The 12,911-nt window shown below is 33.8% G+C and overlaps 2 protein-coding genes across 2 annotated transcripts; both read left to right on the top strand.

Moving 5' to 3' along the window:
• The first annotated feature begins 2,416 nt into the window (after nucleotides 1-2,416).
• On the top strand, nucleotides 2,417-4,578 carry LOC139842535 (uncharacterized). Its single transcript, XM_071832665.1, has 6 exons — nucleotides 2,417-3,191; nucleotides 3,305-3,482; nucleotides 3,536-3,911; nucleotides 4,020-4,223; nucleotides 4,308-4,438; nucleotides 4,521-4,578. Exons 1-6 carry the CDS (start codon nucleotides 2,417-2,419, stop codon nucleotides 4,576-4,578), a joined length of 1,722 nt encoding a protein of 573 aa, XP_071688766.1.
• Nucleotides 4,579-4,932: 354 nt separating this feature from the next.
• Nucleotides 4,933-12,589, top strand: LOC139844933 (uncharacterized). Its single transcript, XM_071835150.1, has 12 exons — nucleotides 4,933-5,069; nucleotides 5,485-5,900; nucleotides 6,618-7,108; nucleotides 7,206-7,396; nucleotides 7,783-7,944; nucleotides 8,322-8,636; nucleotides 9,009-9,167; nucleotides 9,951-10,100; nucleotides 10,458-10,664; nucleotides 10,774-10,962; nucleotides 11,292-11,486; nucleotides 11,971-12,589. The coding sequence occupies exons 2-12, from the start codon at nucleotides 5,540-5,542 to the stop codon at nucleotides 12,413-12,415; spliced, it is 2,865 nt and encodes a 954-aa protein (XP_071691251.1). The 5' UTR covers nucleotides 4,933-5,069; nucleotides 5,485-5,539; the 3' UTR covers nucleotides 12,416-12,589.
• Nucleotides 12,590-12,911: the final 322 nt, after the last annotated feature.

The raw sequence follows: 12,911 nt of genomic DNA, 5'->3' as shown, positions 1-12,911 counted from the left end.
TATCGTCGTTATTATCAAGTAATTATTATTATTATTATTATTATTATTATTATTATTATTATTATTATTATTATTATTATTATTATTATTATCATTATTAATATAAGTATTATTATTAAAAATTATTATTGTTATTACTATTATTATTGTTATTAACATTAGAAATTATTATTAATATTATCATTTTTTTTATAAATCATTAATATTATTATAATACTTATTAATATCATCATCATTAAAACTAATATTAGTATCATCTAATTATTATGATTGTTATTATTATCATTATTATGAATGTGATATAAAAGAGTACTAAAAGCTATTAAATAAATCGATTAGAAAATAATTAGTATAAGTATCATGATGAAATAAAAATATTGTAAGTTATTGATTTAAATAAAAAATATCATTTTCATTATTTTATCACTATTATTATTATTGAAAAGTATTATTAATATTAAAACTATCATTTTTACTAAAATTATTATATCAGTGTTATTATAAAATATTATTATCATTTTAATATTATTATTAATAAAAATTATCATTTTATCATAATTAATATCATTTTTAGTAAATATAAATATTGACATTTTTATTAGTAGAATAATAATAATTATTATTACAAAATAATATAACTTTTAATTATTATTGTTATTATCAATATTATTTTATAAATATGTGATATAAAGATATTTTACTACATGTAATATAATTACATTAATAATACCTATCATTATATTTTTATGATAATAAATGAACTTTATAAATTTTATTATTTAAGATATATAAAAGTATATTTTTTTTATCATATATATATTTTAGTATAAAATTTTATTAATAAATGACTTTTCTTATTTACTCTAATAAAATCTACTAAAAATATTTAAATATATAAAACGACTATATTAAATTATATAATAATCATGTATAGATTTTGGAAATTATTTTGGTCAAAATGACTTTTGTTGACTTTTGCATAGTCTCGAGCATTAGGATTGCGATACACTACGACCTCACCTAAATTGTTAGACAGTTATTGACCAGCATATAAATATATATAATTAATATAGGTTCGTGAATCCGAGGCCAACCTTGCACTTGTTCAATGCCATCATATGCTTATTTACTACGAAATACAATATTGTGAGTTTCATTACTCCATTTTTAAATGCTTTTGCAATATATATTTTTGGGACCGAGAATACATGCGCTGCTTTATAAATATTTTACGAAATAGACACAAGTAATCGAAACTACATTCTATGGTTGGATTATTAAACCGAATATCACCCCTTTTAACTTGGTAACCTAAGAATTAGGCAGACGAGAGGTTCTGTTCCTAATTGACGCGAATCCTAAAGATAAATCTATTGGGCCTAACAACCCCCATTCAGGTTATGCATGGCTTTAGTACTTCAAGGTTTATATTATACAGACGAGAAGTTCTGTTTGGGGATATTCTATGCATTAAAGTTAATGTCGGTTATCAGGTGTTCAATTCATATGAATGATTTTATCTTTATGCATACGAGAGGTTCTGTTTATAATTATGAAAATCTTGTGGTCTATTAAAAATTATGGAAATGATCGATTATGATAAACTAATGAACTCACCAACCTTTTGGTTGACACTTTAAAGCATGTTTATTCTCAGGATTGAAAGAAATCTTCCGTTGTGCATTTGCTCAATTTAAAGATATTACTTGGAGTCATTCATGGCATATTTCAAAAGATGTTGCATTCGAGTCGTTGAGTTCAGTAAAGATTATGATTAAGTAAATGACAGATTAGATCATTTATAGTTAGATATTAGGAAATGGTATGCATGCTTGTCAACTTTCGATGTAATGAAAGTTTGTCTTTTAAAACGAATGCAATGTTTGTAAAATGTATCATATAGAGGTCAAATACCTAGCAATGTAGTCATATGTTATTGTATTCGTTCTTATGGATTAGGACGTGCCTTTACAAATATGAGCCCGTGCATTTATATAAATATTCTACAAATATTATATTAACGTAATTTGTTAAATTTATGCACAAACTGCAAATTAATTTTATGTTATATAAAATATCATTAATAAATAATAGTATAATGTTAATAAAGAAATATCTATTTTATAATTTTTATTACAATAAAAAACATTGTAAATGGTTTTCAATATATGACCATTTTTTTGAACGAAGATCTTTTGGCATCAGTAGATCATTTTTTCAACGACTCTCATCATTTGTACGTAACACACACGTTCAGGCAGAAACTCGAACACGATCGACGGTACCCGAGAACACATCCATTCGGGCAGTGTACCGGGTAGAAGTCCGTGAACGAATCCGGTAAAACCTCCATATAAGGTCAATATATACCACCATTATTGATGTTCAATTAGTTTAAAGAAAATCATGTCAGCTAATGAAGTTAAAAGACCCATCCGCGGTTCAAGCGACTAATATGATACGTCCGGTCTCAGCTAATGAAGTTAAAAGAGCCATCTTTGATGTTGATAATCATAAATCTCCGGGTCCGGATGGGTTTACTTCAGAGTTCTTTAAATCTTCACGGGAGATTGTTGGTGATGAGATTACGCTAGCTATGCAAGACTTCTTTAAAAATGGTCAGCTTCTCACGACGTTAAATCATATTGTCATGGCTTTAATTCCTAAGGTGGATGTTCCGAGTAAGGTAACAGATTATCGGCCGATTGCGTGTTGTAATGTGCTTTATAAGTGCATTAGTAAAATAATTGCTAATCGGATAAAAGACTCTCTTGGTGATATTGTGAACATAAATCAATCGGCCTTCATTCCTGGGAGGAGAATTTCAGACAATATTCTATTGACACAAGAGTTGATGCGAAATTACCATCTAAATAAGGGCACCCCCATGTGCGCTTTCAAAGTGGATATTCAAAAGGCATACGATACGGTAAGCTGGGATTTTTTAAAAGCCATTCTGTTGCAATTCGGTTTTCACAGTGTTATGGTGAAGTGGATCATGAAGTTTGTTTCCACGGTCTCGTTTTCGATTAACATTAATGGTGAACTTCATGGTTTTTTCAAAGGCAAAAGAGGGCTACGACAAGGTGATCCCCTATCTCCTTATTTATTTACGCTTGTTATGGAGGTTTTAACCCTTTTATTAGCAAAAAATGCGCGTGAGATTGATATGTTTAAGTTTCACCCGAAATGTGAGTAGCAAGTTGGAAGAATAAGTTTCTATCATTTGCGGGGAGACTTCAACTTATCACATCGGTGCTTTCTTCTATGCAAGTGTATTGGCAATCGGTTTTTGTTTTACCAGCTGCCTCTATAAAGGAGATTGAAACTTTGTTGAAGGGCTTTTTGTGGTGTCAAGGTACCCTTAAAAAGGGTAAGGCAAAGGTAAAGTGGAAAGATGTGTGTCTCCCGAAGTCGGAAGGGGGATTGGGTATTAAAAACTTAAGAGAGTGGAATACCGCATTGATTTCAACTCACATTTGGCATCTGCTTTCTCATCATGATTCTCTATCTACACTCATAAACTTGCGGGCAGGAACTTTTGGGTTGTCGATGTCCCGTCTAATGCAAGTTGGAGTTGGCGAAAAATCTTAGGAGTGCGTAATGATCTCCGAGGTCGGTTCTTCAATATTGTGCGTAATGGGAATTGGACTAATGTGTGGTATGATGTGTGGACTGAGCTAGGCCCGCTAGCTGAGTTGATTACTCCTCGCATGGTCCACCAATCGGGGCTTAATTTAACTCTTTCTGTTCGAGATTTTGTGGAACAAAATGGGCTCAATTGGCCCACTGAGTGGCTGGATCGGTATCCACAATTAGGCAGTATTGTGCAGCCTAATTTATCCCTGGATAATGATGGTATTAAATGGCGAGATATGGAAAATCACCTTCATGAGTTTTCGGTTCATCAGGTTTGGGAGTTTGTTCAAAGTCGTGCTGCGAAAATGCCATGGGTGTCGTTAATTTGGTTTTCAAATAATATCCCGAAGCATGCTTTCATTATGTGGTTATTAATGTAGGAAAAATTAAAGACTCGAGATAAACTTAAGAGTTGGGAAGTGACGGCCAATAATGGTATGGTTTGTTCTTTATGTGATCAAACGCCTGACTCGCATGACCATTTGTTTTTTCAGTTCCAATTTTCTAAAGAAGTGTGGCATCGAGTTAAATCGCATATGGAGTTTCCCATATTTAGTGATAATTGGAAGGATTTTTCGCTTCTGGTTAGTCCTTTTGCGAAGCGAAACATTGCGAGAATCATCGTCATAAAATTGTTATTCGCGGCTTGTGTTTATACGTTATGGCAGGAGCGGAACAATAGGTTGTTTAAGAAGAAGAAAAGGACGGTGGATCAGGTGTACAAGGCTATTTACGCAACTGTTATATTGAAGCTAATGTCCATCAAATGGAAGACTTCTCCCCGGACGATCCGTCTAAAGTCAGATTGGAAGATTTCTTGATTTTTTTCTGTGTTTTTGTAAGTGAACATGGCTCATGAGGCTATTCTATGTTTTGTTTAGCTTGGTTGTTTTGAGAGACTTTAGGACACTCCTATTGCCATTGGGCTACTCTTTGTAACTATTTCTTTATTCTTTTTTAATAAAGATTCGCCGGGTAAATCTCATTAAAAAAAAAAAATCTCTTAACTCTTTAAAATAATATAAATGTAAAATTATTCATCTGAATTCTATAATTTGTGTGCAACTCAAAAATATAAACAAGTTTGTTTTTTCCTTTACTTTCATCTTGAACTACATGTAACCAATTTTACAATACTTACCTTTCCATCATTATTTTTTGTTTCCAACTCGATCCTCTTAAAAAAACTCGATAACACAGCAGGGAAAATTAAGAGAAATAAAAATCGAATAATAAGTAAATAAATAAATAAATATAAACTCTTGTTTGTGTTTGAACTTTGGAGCTGCAGAATAAAACCCTAATAACATCTGAAACAAACTGCCGCTCCCTCGCCTTCTCACTCCCGTTCCCTAACAACAATCCCATTTACATCCTTATCGCCGGAACCAGTTGTTTCAGTCGACGGCCCAATACCTAATCATAATCAGGTACTTTCTCGTATATTCCTTTTGTTATTCTTGTTATTTTTGATTCAAATCCATTCTGTTAATATGCAATGGTTTGTTTGATGTTTATGCATCATACGGGTTCATATATGTTTATAATGTTCGCCTAATTCAGTTTCAATCAACTGAATTCGATTTTGGTGGACGAAATTGTTCAACAATTTCTTAATTACAGGTGTCTAATAAGCTTGAATTTGAATTCGGGTCGGTTCAAATAGTTGGTTGCAAACCTAATAATCAACTACCTAACCCTTGAGCACCTGAACTATAGAAATATAGCCATGCTAATTGTTATCTCTTACTTGTTTTGATCCCTAAAAACCTGCTAGCGCAGCTTAAACGGATATCAGTTTAAAAGATTACTTTATTTATTTGTTTTTTATTTTATTTGTTTCAGAAATTCGACTGCATTACTGTAAGGTGATTTAGGTGCGTGCACACCGTAAAACAGGATGTTATACAACGAAGAAGAGTGTTCTGGAAATGATTCCGATACAGGGTTTGAAGAGGACATGGAAGCCTTAAGAAGGGCCTGCTCTCTCACAGGCATCAATGAGCCTGTTGATGATCTTCCAACATCATCAACAGTTGATGGAGATTATGAAGTCACTGATGAGTCTGAGGATGAGGATTTAGAGTTGTTGCGTAGTATACAACAACGGTTTTCTGTTCCCACCGATGACATTGTCACTGAACAAAAACCTATAACTATGAAACCTTTAAACACTATCCTAGCTTCAGGTTTATCAGATGATTCTGGGGATGATTACGAAACTCTCTGTGCCATTCAACGGAGGTTCTCGCAGTACAATGGTATAGTTTCTGTTTAGTTTTGCGTCTTTTGATGACTGTTTGCTTTCTATTTCTTGTGCATATCCTTTGTGAGCAATGAAAAATACTTGTCCCTTCGATTGATTGTTGTTTGTTTCAGAAGTTGCACGCTTCTTCTACTAGTCCATTAAAAGCTTGATTAATAATTTAATCATGTGGTAGAGGTGTTGGTATGTGTGCAATATTTTGTTTTCCGAGGTTAGTTATATGCCAATGACAACCCTAAAGTCTCCGAATTACATTTTTTCGTTGATGTAACATTCTAAATTGCTATTATTTTGTTTTATTTTTTTTAAATTTTTTTGGTAGTTAACATTTGCTACTTTACCATGTAGATAGGTTAAGCTCATATATGATGGTTTGGAGGCAACTTGTATTACAAATGCTGTTTTTGGCATATTTCTAAATTTGGAAATACTTTAGTGCCATTTAGTGAGTGACTGTAAATTCTGTACGTTTGCATAGAAAATAAAGAAAATTGGTATCTGCAGTCATGAGGTCAAAGGTTAGAATATCATCTTTATCAATTTGTACAACCTATTTGTTCCCTAGCAATTAATGCAAATAACATAGATGCCTGTTGTAATGGCTTTCTGCATGCTTCATTATTTCCATATTCTGAAAAACTTGCTTAATCCTTTGCATATCGTTTTGTCTTATAACTAACACAATCTTTATGATATTAAAAATTTGAACCAGATGACTTTGACAACTGCACGGAGAGTTCAATACAGAGATCCGAGCAGGTTGGTGCAACTCATAACATAGATTTGGGAAAGGAATCTTCCCCTAATATTTTTGTAAAGAGAGTTAATAATGGACAAGGATTTCTAGATTCTGTAGATGGAAGAGGCAGCAATCAGAATTCGGATAACGTTACTCCAAATGCGAATGCGGGTCATGAACCTGGTTCTGAACTTGTTTCTACAACAGATGGTGGTTTTCCAAGATCCGCGCAGGCATTTGTTGAAGCTATCAACAAGAACAGAACATGTCAGAAGTTTATACGTAACAAGTTGATTCAGATTGAAGCCAAGCTTGAAGAAAATAGGAAGTTGAAGGAACGTGTAAAAATTTTAAAGGATTTCCAGGTGGCTTGTAGAAAAAGAACAGGGCGAGCATTGTCTCAGAAGAAGGATGCACGTATCCAACTAATATCTGTGCCAAAGCAGAGAGCTAATGCTTCAAAGGTTAGCCTTTTCACTATTGTCTATGTAAATGAAAGTTTTAGTTACTACAGAAATATCAAAAAAATAATATTGAAGTTTTGCACTTTTGAAAAATCAGCTCAAGGATAAAAGTAGTCTTCCGATGTTACAAGGTCCTGCTGAAAATTCCCAAGTTGCAAACTATAGAGATGCAATGTCAAGATATCCGTTTTCTTTGAATCGGGATCCTTGGTCTAAAGAGGAGAAGAAGAACCTCATGAAAGGAATTAAACAGCAATTTCAAGAAGTATTGATGCAAAACCTTTTCAGGTAAATCACAAGCAAAATCAGCAGTAGTACAGTTTTTTCCACCTTAGAATATGAGTTTGTTAAACTTCTTCATTGCAGGTGGTTTCAGTATTATCATAAAATGAAAAGTATTTTGATTAGACAAAAAGGAGATGTTTTTATGTCTCACTTTCATCACAAAATAATTGAAATGAAATGCTATGAAATTTCACTTTCTTTACAACATAATTGAACAATGGGAAGACATGCACCTCCTGCTTCACGTAGAAACTACATATATTCTTTCTTTAAACTATCATCATACACTTGTTTCATTCATGCTCGTACTAATTATTACCTTTTTCTTAATGGGTTTTTCCTCTTGAATTGCTTTGGTCTCTTAATTTTGTTTCTAATACACTTAACAGTGCTGGAGATGCAGATTCTAGTTATCTTGATCGCATGATGAAGCAAATCAGAGATCATATATTGACTCCTGAGGAAATCAAATTGTTCCTTCCTGAGGTTAATTGGGAACATTTGGCTTCCATGTATGTCACAGGCCGCTCTGGCCCTGAATGTCAATCAAGGTAATTGTTTCGTTTGGCTTTCGATTTGATTAGGGCAAATTGCATAAAAAGGTAGCCACCTTGGGATATATGACCAATTGGTCAAAGTTAAGGTAAGATAAATCGGATGCCACGTTTCTAGAATAAGTCAAATTGGTCAAAAGTTACTGACTTCTTGCTGCCACACCGTCTTACATTCATTTGGTGGATACCGGCTTATGTTACTTAAATTGAAACTTTTTTGGAAGTTGTTTATGTTGAATTATTATTTGTATACTAGTATTCAATGGAAAAAAAACACGTCTACTATTATATGCAATTCGCCTCTAATGTTTTTTATTTAAGTCATACCTTCCATGTATTTTTTCTTATGTAATTAACTATGTAAACTGGTACAGGTGGATTAACTGTGAGGATCCTTCGATTAATCAGCAGCCATGGAATATACAAGAGGATAAGAAACTTCAGTGTATGGTTCAGAAGCAGGGGCTTAGTAACTGGATAAAAGTTGCCAAGGAACTGAATACAAACAGAACGCCTTTTCAATGTTTGGCTCGCTTTCAAAGGAGTCTTAACGTGTCTATAATCAAAAATGAATGGACTCGATCTGAAGATGAAGAACTTCGTTGTGCAGTAGCCGAGTATGGTGACACTAATTGGCAGCTGGTTGCGTCTACACTTGAAGGAAGGACTGGTACGCAATGCTCAAATAGGTCAGTTAGCTGCCAATGGTGATAGATTGCACTTTAAAGTGATTATCTTTGTTGCCCCTTTAAAGGTCTAAAGCAAATTTATAAAAAAAAAAACAGTTGGGATTTGCTTCTTTTAGATGTGGAAGCTGTTTTAAAAGTTTAGCTTGCTAAATTTTTGACTTTGTGTTCATCACGGTGTATAATGGTCATGGTTAAACAGTCTTTGATGAAATAGTGTGGAGAACTAAGCCAACCTCAAAGTGTCTTTGGTTTAGCACTTTAAGAAAGAGGAAAACTTGCATTTTTTTCTTTTCTTTTGCATTTTTAAAAAGAGCAAAATTTGCTACTTGTTGTATGCTGATTCTGTTGCTACATTTTTTGTTATGTATTCAGATGGAAAAAGACTTTGAACCCACTAAGGAAGAGAGTTGGGAAATGGGATAAAGATGAGGACAAACGTCTCAAAATAGCCGTTAGGCTTTTTGGAGCAAAAAACTGGAACAAAATAGCTAATTTTGTGCCTGGCAGGACGCAAGTGCAATGCAGAGAAAGGTATCACTAGGCATACACTCATACACATTAGAGGTGGTAAAATGGGCGGTTTGGTGATGGATCCATTTGGCCTTTTACTTATTAATTATCATGTCAAATATGAATCTAAGATATCTTATTTCACCAAAAATTTAATTAGCATGTCGGTTAATCCGTTTTAAGCAATAAAAATTCCCCATTAATCTAAGAGTACTTTTTAAGAACAGGCCGATCCGATTTATCAAAATCCGCTCAATTAATCGATCAACATCGGTTAATAGGCCAAAATCAAATTTGTTGGTCAATGTCGGATTTAGTCGGTCAAAATTGGTCAAAGACAAAATTTGTCAACATTTTAATATGAATTCAAATTCAAACTTGAGTTTTAGAATTCTTGAACAAATTATGTTTAGTTTGTGTTTATGTTGTTGGTTTTCTTTTATATTCACACATAATTTAGAAATCTTCTATTTAAAAGTATAAAAAGTTCAACGCAATTAAGCCCCGTGTTATTGATTACTCCACCCAAAGTCACGATCGAGTACTCCTAAGTAGCGAGTTTTTCAACCTCGGTCTTGGGTATTTTAAATGCACATTAGTTGGGTTTTCAACCTGTTTGACCTTTTTGGCCTTTCTTTATATCTATATTCATGTTTCACCTATGTGACCCATTGGAGAGAAATTAATTAGCATTTATTCCTACCTGAGTAAATGGGGGGCGAAACTGCCACCTCTAATGTACAATTTTACGCGTTTCATTACATTACATATTATTATATTAAAGAACGGTCTATACTGTGACAGATGGGTTAACTGCTTAGACCCTTCACTTAATATGAATGAGTGGACCGAAGAGGAGGATTTGAAATTGAAACAAGCAATTGAGGATCACGGTTATAGCTGGTCACGCGTTGCTGCATGTATTCCTCCTCGTACTGACAGTCAATGTTACAGGTAATTGGTTTTACTTATATATTACGGATGCGGTTATTCCAACCCACTACATTGAAGTTGATCCATTTTGTAAACTGACAGCTGGTCAAATAGGTTACAATGGGGTAGGTCGAAATTTTGACATGTAGTATTCAAAAGTATAAATGTTCAAAATAACCTGTGTGTTTTGCTTCTTCTGTAAGAAACTTTCCAAAACGGAAAAACGTTCTTCATTATACCTTTGGCCGATACGTGATATAAGCTGTTTTTGACCCATTACTCAGAATGTGAAAAAGGCTCAGGTCTGATAGCATGTTTTTTCCGACTTCTAAGATGGTTAACTTTTTTTTGTTTTTTGTTTTTTTTTTGTATGAACAGGAGGTGGAGGGTGCTATTTCCACATGAAGTTCCTATGTTACAAGCAGCTAGACAGTTGAAAAAGGCCATGACTCTATCCAACTTTGTAGATCGAGAGAGCGAGCGCCCTGATATCACCGTCAACGATTTTATCACATCTCCTCTGCTAATAGAGTCAAGCACTAAAGTCAACGAAGATAATAAAATCTCCAAGAATAAAAAGTCAAGGTCTGTGGGACCTACATTTGACTTCTGTAGCTGTATTCTTGCTTCTTAACCTTTCATTTTTATATCCATCACCTTTGCGTTATCAATAATTTTTTTATTCATTTTGCAGAGGCGGTGCTAAAAAAAGATCTAGGGGTGCTAAAAAGGTGGCTCATACAGACAAAGTGTTCAGATTAAGAGATGAAGATGATGTGGATGACAATAATGGTCATGCTGATGTCACAGCTCATGGCGAAGGACCCACAGGATCCGATGAAGTTACTTGTATTAATAAGGAAAAACCCACTAGGGAGCGAAGGTATGGTTTCAAATACATTTCATGATGTTTTTATTCCAATGATGGAAAATAAATTATTCTACAAAATTTTGACTACTAGCTTTATAAATTATACTGTCTAGTATAATCCGTGCTTGCAAATAGTTATGCCTGTACGAATTATTCGTTTTGAATATTTGGATCAACAATATTCTGCTTCTAAACTGATGATGATAGTGCATAAGTATTTGGTAGATTACCTAATAGTCACACATATAGTCGCTGATTGAATTTAATCGCTGCAAAGTAACATTTTATATTGTCGTTTTGGGTTTAATTGTTGATTATAAATTTATTTGTCAATTTTTCAGAAGTGTTGTTAAAATTAGATCAAGGAGGGCTAGACAGGTTACTCGTACTCAAAAGGCATTGGGATTAATTGAAGATGAAAACGAACTTGGGGGCAATGATGATCGTGCTGAAATTACAAGCCATGATAGAAGTAGAGCGGTTGATGGGTGCAATTCTGAGGTTATAGAGAAAGCAACCAGAAAACGGAAACGAAGGTATGATTTCACTTTTTTGGTTAAAGCTTGTAATTTTTTGACGTTGATGACCTAATGTTCGAAGAAGTTGTGTCGTTGGTCCCTGAATGTGACAAGCGTTAGCTCCCCAACGTTAGTCTGCATCACGTGAGGTGCACGTGAGGGATGTTTTGTCTATAATATGGGACTTGATTCTGTTATTTGATTTATAGGATTCACCAGTTTTAAGATACGATAGACTCCAATATATAAGTTGACAAAACAGTGTGCACCTCATGTGATGCTTACTAATGTTGGGGAACTACTGTATGTAACCTTCAAGCGGCCAACAACGCAACCTTTTTAAACATTAGGGCCATCCATGAAACTTTGGGCAAACATTAGGGACCAATGGCGTAATTCTGTCCTATAATTTTGTGAAATTGCAGTAGTAGGAGAACATGATCGAGAGTTTGAGGAAAAAAAAGTTTCTTCTAATCCATTATTTCTTCTTTTCAATTTACAGAAGCAAGAAAGGAGGTGATAAAAAGGATGAAGCTTTGGAAACTGATGCCATTTTAACGAATAAAACTACGATTGATGAGTTCAGTGCCGCCCAAGATGACGCAGAACCTGCACTTCACGTGATTAACGCGCTCATTGTCTACAATGAAGACGGGCCCATCTCCACAAACGAAAGAAGCACGGTTGATCCAATAAATGAATGTTGTTCCTCTATGGCGAAAATTGACAGCACAGTTGAGGATGAAGCACATAAAAAAGTCATGTTGACATATAAACGACGAATTAAAAAGCGTAAAGAAAGTGTCGAACTCGAGAAAAGTCGTATTGAATTTAGTGACCAAGAAATGAGTGGTTATTGTGAGATAATCCAAGAAGAAGATGAATATGACGAGACCCTTGCTTCGTTCTTGAGTAAGGTAAAGAGGAGGAGGCTTGAACATCGGTAAATCTTGTATATGGTGGTGGTTCCTTTCTGATGTTTGATAATGTAGTAAATTTTGATCGGAAGAGTTTAAACACAGAAGAGTAGGTTTACTGTTTTGTTTACATTTTGGCGGGCTCTCGGATACCTCTGCTGCTATAAAAGTTTTGTTGATTGTCATATAACTTTATTATTTTATACGGAGTATAAAACTTTTATAGCAGAGTATCATCTATCATCTATATATTAATATTAATATATTAATATATTATTAATGTATGTGATGTGATTAGAGTTGTAAATGAGCCGAGCTACTCGCGAGCTACTCGAGCTCGACTAGCTAAAAACTCGATTCGAGTCGAGCTTAAACGAGTTCGAGCCCTAGCTCGAGCTTATTTTAAGGATCGATTACTAAACGAGCTCGAACAAGTTCACAAGCCTAAACGAGCTTATTATTTATATAAATTAATTAAAAAAAATTCCAATAATATGATAAATTATAATTACATGATAGTTATTAT

This window comes from Rutidosis leptorrhynchoides, chromosome 4, assembly GCF_046630445.1.
Source record: "Rutidosis leptorrhynchoides isolate AG116_Rl617_1_P2 chromosome 4, CSIRO_AGI_Rlap_v1, whole genome shotgun sequence".
Classification (NCBI taxonomy): Eukaryota; Viridiplantae; Streptophyta; class Magnoliopsida; order Asterales; family Asteraceae; genus Rutidosis; species Rutidosis leptorrhynchoides.
Note: the sequence above shows the minus strand (reverse complement) of the source record. Positions and strands in the feature narration are given on the sequence as shown.